Source organism: Sorghum bicolor, chromosome 1 (genome assembly GCF_000003195.3).
Source record: "Sorghum bicolor cultivar BTx623 chromosome 1, Sorghum_bicolor_NCBIv3, whole genome shotgun sequence".
Taxonomy (NCBI): Eukaryota; Viridiplantae; Streptophyta; class Magnoliopsida; order Poales; family Poaceae; genus Sorghum; species Sorghum bicolor.
The window spans coordinates 8,614,637-8,623,217 of NC_012870.2; the positions used below are offsets into that span (position 1 = coordinate 8,614,637).

Here is an 8,581-nt window from a genome sequence, read left to right on the forward strand (position 1 = left end):
ACACGATTATCAACTACATTAATAAAGTATTCCGATGGTAATATCTCTCATAATAAATGTGCTATATATGTATATGCTACTGGGCATATAATTAATCGTCGTCATATTTTGATGACCATGAATTAATGTAAATTGGACTAGCTAAACCTGAAGGAATTATGCATAATTAATATAAATTGAGACGGTAGTGAAATTGGCGTGCTCTGATCAATTATTGTAATATTAAACATGGACAGAAAATTAAACATTATTTATAATTATCAGATAAAATTTACAAATAGCTGAGATAATAATTAATTTCTCATTTATCTCAGAATAATTTTGCATATATATGTACCCCCAACAGTGGATATATGGACAGATATGTATACATCAATAAATTACATGTCATATGTACGGTGCATTTTCCTTCCTCTATAAGTACGTTTGGTGTTAGATTGCTATTTGCAGCATGCCTCTTTCACAAAGCATTACAACCTGCTTTGGATGCATCCCTAGTTAAATATATAGAATAGATAAATCACTGGCGATGAGAAGCCCCAACCTCCAGGAAATCTATGAACTGCACCTGCCCTTCAGCTTGATCATCCCGGTTCTCCTCTTGCTCTTCAATGCTCGAACCACACTTGGTGTCGCTCGAGTTCGCATTCACTTGGAGAAAATCATAGAATTCAACTGATTTGTTTGTGTCGGCTGATCAAATTTGAAACCGCATATAATTAGTTAATTAAGCTGATATATATGTTACCACAATCCCTACTACATGTGTGTATACACACACAAGTTCAGTCATATCATGCATGCAAAATAGTATTCACCTTCGTTAGTAGTTGAACAATAGTCCTGCTGGTTGCTATTATGGTTAATGGCAAACGGGACGACGGAAAATTCTCTTCGGTACTTGTCTAGCAAGGAGGCCATGCTGCTCGCATCAGGCCTCGGCTTCTTGGCGTTCCTAGGGTTATTGTCATCTTCCACAGCACCGGCGCCGGCGACAGCCGCACCTGCAGCGCCGCCGCCACGCCTGTTTGAGAGCCTCATCCGCTCCCTGCACCGCCGCGCCATGATCACATGCCAGTGGTTCTTGACGGCGTTGTCGGTGCGCCCCGGGAAGAGCCTGGCGATGACGGCCCACCGGTTGCCGTGGACGCGGTGGGAGGCGAGGAGCAGCTCCTCCTCTTCCTCCGAGAAGGGGCTCCGGTTGATCCTCGGGTCCAGCTGATTGAACCACCTCAGCCTGCAGCTTTTACCTGAAACGATTTAATTTGCCATTTTAATTAATTAGCTAGCTCTATAGCTCCTCAATCACGCTAGTGGCTGCTAGCTATATATATTCTCCTGATCTGAATGCGGCAGCTACTCCATCAAGGGCTAGCTTGTGCTAGAAAGAACACGGCCACTCAGATAAATTAGAAAACAAGAAAAGATGAATCACTAGAGGGTATATTTTTAGATAAAATTGCTCTACAAGTGATACAGATATGACATGCACATCAAGGCGAATATATCTTGTAGGAGCTAGTAGTATGTATAGTGGAGAATGGAAGATAAACGTAACACGTACACCTCTCTGATATGACACCCTAACAGATCTAAACTTCTTCTAACTAAACATGCATACCTCAATTGCAAAGTCAAACCCAACGCCAACAGGTTAATGAACCAAAGAGAAGGAATTAGCTAGCTTTGGCCGACATAGTTTACCAAATCCAACCAAAAAAAAAACTTGACATATATATATGCTGTCTATAAGAGATTGATCATATATAGTCTTGATGATGATGATCATATATGCATGTAGCAGCACCGACCTGATCTCCCTTGAAGCTTCTCGGCGATGGCGTTCCAGTTGTGCGGCCCGTACAGCGCAACGAGCTCTTTCAGCTTCTCGTCCTCTGACGGTCTCCAGTGGCCCCTCGTACACATCCTCGATCGATCGATCACCCAATCAACAACAGCTTGCCTGATGCTAAGCTCCCTGTCTCTATTCCTTCCAATAATCCTGCACCGTCTCTTACTCAGCTTCCTATACTAATTAACTAAAGCCACTGCTGCAATCGCGAGCGTGGAATAAATTAATTGGCAGCAGGCGAAGAATTGAAGAAGAATCAACAATTAATTAGCTGGCTAGCTAGGCGATACACAGGAAGAACACACGGATCGATCGATCGATCGAGAACGCTGCGCTGGGCGGCTGGAGGGAAGGAGGGGGAGAGACGAGATGAACAAGGATGATGCAAGAGGGGAGGGCAACAAAAGGAGGCACAGGAGGGAGATAAGGGGGCCGCGCGGTGCCGGGGGTATATAAGGAGGGAGAAGGGAAAGTGGTGGGCAGGGCAGTTTATTTGGGCTCTCGATCGATCTCTCGCTCGTTGTGGTTGATCGTTAGTGAGTGAGAAGATAGTGAGTTAGGAGATAGTTACACCAGAGTTAGTTTGATGCTACGTGTGGGCTAACGGGTGGTTTTGTACGTTAAGCTTCATTCGCCAGGGGGAGGGGATTGAATAGAAAATGTTAGTTACATGCTATAGGTCCACAAGATCGACTAACTACCTCGCCGGTTACACAATTGTTCAACAAACATGCAACACATAGAGCTAGCTAGAGACCAGCAGAGGGGGCCCAGCGCAGCGAGGCATATATCTGCATGTGCATGCTGTAGTGCCAACAACACATGACGACATTAGTTAGAAGGAACCGGCGTATTTTATTAGAATTATATATGCTTTGATTATTATTATTATTATTATTATTATTATTATTATTATTATTATTATTATTATTATTATTATTATTATTATTATTATTATTGGAGAGCTAGAAAAAAGATTTAGTTTGACAAAAGAAATGTATGAACATATATTTCCCTAAAAAAAAGCATGCAACTGCGCTATGTATAACCATAAATTTGTTTTGTATGCATCTGGCAATAAGATGTTTTGAAAAAAATGGTATAATTATTAATAAGATGCATGGTTTGATTAGATAGACATAGACCACAATTTATTAGTATTTGTACCTTATTGTTAATGAAGAATATTAGCATGTATGTACCTTTCAGAGAGATCACTTGTTGTTTTCTGGATCATAAGCTCGATCTTTGTGTGCTGGAGAATTCTTCACCTGGTGCACCTAATGCATGTCATAGGGAGCTGAGTTTGGGAGAAACGGGAATGAAAGAGATGCATATGCGTTGGGGGCAGTAGGGTTGCTTGGTGGGGGGAATTCTGTTGTTCAGGTCTCAACATCCCTCTGATGTTTCAAACCTACAACGTCTACTTAAAACCAACCCATCACTCTCCCATCCCTCCCCAAGCTAAGTGTGTACTCGGCACCTAATTATAGTAACATCCCTTAAAATATATTCTCTGCGTTGGCCGACCTTAATATATAATCAACAAAATTATGTGTACAACACATCAGAAGATCGATCGATTTCAAGACAAAGTACGACAAGCTAATGTTCCGAAAATAGGAGAAGATTTCCATTAATCCAGAAATTTCATTTTATTATATGGAGTATGCTTGCTTGGTTTTATTCAGTCTACTATATATATAATAGGCTCATGCAAGTTCACCATCTACATGTATAGTCAACATACTGAAAAAGATAAAAAAAAGGACAAGCTTCTGCCTGTAGCCGTATAGTTATCAGATCATCCAACTAGGTAGCTTGCTACACGTTGTAGTTGTTGTGGGTTTTCTAGTGCTGTTGGGCGCCTCAGACCTACCCGCCCATCTAGCTACACGCTTCTCTATTGGCCTGCTCTACAGTCAACTGGGTTATAAACTTATAACTGTAAATCTTCGATCTGTTGCTGTTAACTAGAGATGCAAGTGGCATGGCTTTAGTCCATGATGAACCGTAAATAATAAACTTAATTCTCATGCAGATACGTGGGTAACTCGTTATAGGTCACAGATAAACCTACTCGCATCCCTACTGTTAATAAGTGCTCCTATTTTAATAGTGAGCTAAAACTGGGTTATTTAATTTTAATCGCGCATATGCACATTTCTAGAATTGTGAAACGACAACTTGGACAATGTACAAACAGGTTAATGTATGTCCCAGCAGGTGAGATACATTTAGAACTAACAATGCTATTATTGGTGGAAAACTACAAACCCATGTTCTCCGTCGTCTAAAATATAGTTTAGAAGGAAAATAAGTTTGACATGCATGGTACGGTCTTCCAAGTTACTATCTTCGTTCTCTTTTTACTAGTCGTACACATATGCACATATCAGGATTTAAATCTTAATTTTTTGACTGATAATTTAGCTAATATTTAAAAGTTAGCTATTATATACAAACTTAATTGGGTTAGATTTGTAAGCATTTGTACTATATCCAATAATTATAAGTTCATAAACATATTGTAACAATAAATATTTTTTAGAAGGGAATAATGAATGATCGAATTATAATCAGTGCAAGCAATGAATCGATCAGAGCTTCAAAAAAATATTGCCTTATAATACTGAACAGAGGGAGTACACTTGAACCATGTATTTATTTTATGATTATAAATGCATTTGATTCAAAATCTATCCATACCAAGTTTGTATTATAGTTTTTTTTGGAAAGATCCTATTACCCGGCTTTGATTGATATAATTAATAACAAGTTAGCATACACCAATGATTAGTTTGCATTGTAGTAGTTAAGAATTGCTGGTCAACTTGGTTCCCTTATCTAAAAAAAATATATAGACAGAAAATTTATAAAGTTTGAATCTTGATATATATCTGGACTGGAGGGAGCAGTAACTAACCAAACCAGAACCTTTTTCATGTTCTTCTGAAAAAAAAATCGTTACAGAACCCAGTGCTAGCTTGTTGATGGCTGCATCTCTCTGCACTTTCAGATGTTCATGACGTGCATATATCTCTTGTGTGTTTCCTGTCTGCTTCTTTTTAGATATGGCAGAACCTAACCATATGATCTTTTTTTTTAATCGTCTGATGGGGCCATGGCAACTATAGAGGAGACATGCATTCTGGTGACCGGCGAGCGCATATCAGGGTAGTAACAGCAACCACCTATCAGAAGTTAATTTATTCCAATATATATTCGTTTCCTTCCCGGGGTAGATTGCTTCTGCGGTCAACAACTGAAGAAGATCAGGCATCAGCTGTGTGTGTGCTTGGGAGCTTCTTTCTGCCTGTCGTCTCTGCTTCCATTGCAGGTTACATGAGCCACAAGATGGATCGGCAGGGTAGAGCTGAATGTCTGCCTCAACCGTTGGCCTAACTCTGTTCCGTATAGCAGATAAAAGTTCTTCGAAATCAAGCAACAAGCACCTAATTAATTAAGCTTAAACCTTAGGAAACTAGCTAGTAACATATAAACTACACGACCAATGGTCTAGCTCAATATCATATTTTACCTTATAGAAGATACACGTACTACATTAGTCTCCTTTTATACCCCAAAAAAATTGTTTCTAGAATCTAGACTGTATTTCAATCTTCAATGTCCGTACAACTTTTTGTACAGAAACACCTTTCAGGGAAGTCTCTGTGTGTCTCGCAGGGGTTTTCAAGCGCGTTCTCTCGCCGTACTCGAACCAATTGCACAAACTTTGGACCGATCAGACGTCAGGGTTTTTACAGATCTGGCACACATTCTTGGCTCTCAAGTGTGCAGTCCGGTGCAGCCTTGACTGATCGAGACAGAGCAAGACAACAGACATGCACACGCACATCCAGCAGGCCCCTCCTTTCTCGCGTGTGGAAATCTCCTGGACGCTGTTGTTTTTTTTTTTCCAAACATTTGAAAAGAGAGCATGTAGAGAGGGTGTTACGTTTTTCACTCACCAGTTATCATCAAGGACGGAGGAGAAGTAACGGTGCATGCAAAAGCGACGTGTACGGCAACGCGAGACGCGACGTGACTGCTGTGCCGAATCTTCACGCACAAGATGCCTGCCTGCGTGTCCGGGTGCAGTGACCTAATCAGCCCGAATCGGGGCTTCCGGGCCGGTTATTTCCTGCCCACCATCTTTGAACGTGATCTCAGCAAAGAGGCAGAGGCTGGCTACCGATTGCATGAAGTGACATGCAAGACACGAAAAATGGAGCCGATCGACGGGCCCGTGCGTGAACCAGGTCCTCCCTCTGTGAAAATTTCGTAACACCTGAGACACAACGACACGCGCGACGACGGGTTCACAGAACCTTCGTGAGCTCGAACGTTCGAAGCTAAACACGACCGGATCAACGCAGTTTGGATGAAGTTCGGATACAAAATCCGAGCGTGTGCTCGAGGGCATTGGGCTTGAAAGCCCTGTTTTGGACTCCGAAGTAAAAGCGGAGTGTTTTTGGACTCCCGAGTAAAAGCGGAGTTACACCGCTTTGCTTTCATGTGAATTATGATATGTGAAACTCTAATAAATATTAGAAGCATGTCGACGAGAGAACCACAAAAGCTATAGGTTCTAGACTTTTGGTGATAACCAATGTCCACATAGATGATGTCCAACGGTGATTATATTGCTCCAGGAGCCCGAAATTCATGAATATTTGAAACCCTCCCCCCCACCCCCCACGGCCCCACCCCCCTGACCCACCCAAAAAAAAGATAGAATGTTCTGCCTCATCTGGCGCATTGGCACCTCGCCATGTTGCGTTAGCCGTCTTGTAAAGTAAGAGGACAACAATGATGCACACAAGAAATGAGTAGCAAGAGGTATGCAAATCTCACAAAATATTAGACCTAAACCGAGTAAGCGTTTTTAGCGATGGTCTAAAACTAGCCTAAACACTTTGCAAAGCACCTACACTAATCACCAAGTGATTTCACTAAGCACTATGGTGGCAAAAGCATTAGGGTGAAGCCTTGACTCCCTTAGTACGTTGCTCAACTCTCACACACCTCAAATAGCTAGTTGGAGGGTATATATAGCCACAACATCTAAAACTAACTGTTGGAGGCAGACTACATGTTTTGCATACACACCGAAGAGGTCGAGTGGTGTCATCGGAGAGATATGGTGACTCGACATGTACCAGCTGTTGGACTTGACTACAGTGGTGCACCGAAGAGATCTGGTGCATTGAATCTCCCTCCAAGTCTTATTGCAACCCTCATCGAACCAAAGAATCGATGGGCACCACTAGAGAGTTCTAGTGTGTTCATCCAGCATCGATCATATCTCAAGTCAACATTTAATTAAGTTTAGATGCTTTCACGGTCCTATGCATTAGAGAATGCATGTGTTGTCTTAAGGTGTGTCTCGATCATAGGGTCTCACTCTCAACCATGGGAGAGTCTCATCAGTCATCACCCTATAGGTTGGCGAACTTGTGTTTTGGCCACTGCCGCATTAGCGATTTGCCCCGACCGCTGCGAGCAAGGTGGTAGAGGTGGAGGATGAATCGTGGTGAGCCATCGTCGGTGCACATAGGAACATGAAGTAGCGAGTGGAGATGCGTGGGTGCATGATCCGTGTAGGGTATATTTAACTTCCAATCCGTTTAAAGATGGATCTGTCCTATTTCGCCTTAGAACCAGATGCCAGTAAAATCAGGATTAGCCTGTCCTATCTCTAAATTAGGATCGAATCGTCCTATCTGTGGTGATCCTCAACCCAAATACATGATACTCCCTTCATCCCAAATTATAAGTCATTCTAAAAATCTTGGAGAGTCAAAACATCTTAAGTTTGACCAAAATTATAAAAAAAATTACAAAGATTTGTGACATCAAATAAATATACTATGAAAATATAATTAATAAAGAACCTAATAATACTTAGTTAGTATCGTAAATATTATTATTCTACTATATAAATTTGATCAAATTTAAGATGCTTTGACTCTCCAAAATTCTTGGAATGACTTACAATTTAGGATGGAGGGAGTAGTTTTTTTTTTCTCAAAACGACATCACTATATTTAGGTGTCGTATATGCGCCACGCAAAGTTGCAAACCCGCCGCGACCATCATCTCCTCTCGAGCGCCATTGCCTGCTGAGACGGAGCTAAGAGCAACTCCAGTAGTAGCCTCCAAAACTAGGTTCCATACTTTTAATTTGGGTGCTCCCCCTACTTTTTGGAGCTTAACTTTTTTGCTTCAACTCCAACAGTAGCATCGAAATTTGGGTCTCTAGACCTATTCCAGAGAGAATGACAGAAGAGACCCACTCGTCATTGTCTTTTTCTTCTTCTTCTTTTTCTTCTTTTGGACAGGGACACAATTGGAGCATCGAGCCGTTTACCGTAGGGTGTCATGCACATACAAGGGAAGAGAGAGAGAGAGAGAGAGAGAGAGAGAGAGAGAGGGAGCATGCGCTGGGGCTAGGACACGTGATGGATGATGGGGGCTGTCCTGTTGAGCCAACAGGAATGAGGTCTGTGGGAGAAATATGGGTGTCCAGAAATACGTAGGGGCACTGCTGGAGTAATGTTTTTAACCTGAGCATCTATATTTAGCTATTGGGGCTTGAGTAGAGGCTGCTGGAGTTGCTCTAACGTACTACGAGCACCAGATGTGTGATTGATGTTTCCAAAAAAAAAGATGTGATTGATGAGGAAGCACGCACTTAGGCATGCATGCAAAGCTGATGATCTCTTT

General features: G+C 41.8%; 1 protein-coding gene across 1 annotated transcript; it reads right to left on the reverse strand.

The window, feature by feature from the left end:
* On the reverse strand, positions 283 to 2,341 carry LOC8059988 (transcription factor MYB52). The gene is made up of 3 exons (XM_002466511.2): positions 1,812 to 2,341; positions 819 to 1,250; positions 283 to 693 (listed from the first exon to the last, which is right to left on the reverse strand). Exons 1-3 carry the CDS (start codon positions 1,924 to 1,926, stop codon positions 521 to 523), a joined length of 720 nt encoding a protein of 239 aa, XP_002466556.1. The 5' UTR covers positions 1,927 to 2,341; the 3' UTR covers positions 283 to 520.

Excerpts from the sequence above, each read along its gene's own strand:
- LOC8059988 (XM_002466511.2), bottom strand. The coding sequence starts at position 1,926 with ATGTGTACGAGGGGCCACTGGAGACCGTCAGAGGACGAGAAGCTGAAA. Across the intron at positions 1,251-1,811 it reads GAAGCTTCAAGGGAGATCAG|GTAAAAGCTGCAGGCTGAGG; the intron begins GTCGGTGCTGCT and ends AAATCGTTTCAG. Across the intron at positions 694-818 it reads TTGTTCAACTACTAACGAAG|CCGACACAAACAAATCAGTT; the intron begins GTGAATACTATT and ends AAATTTGATCAG.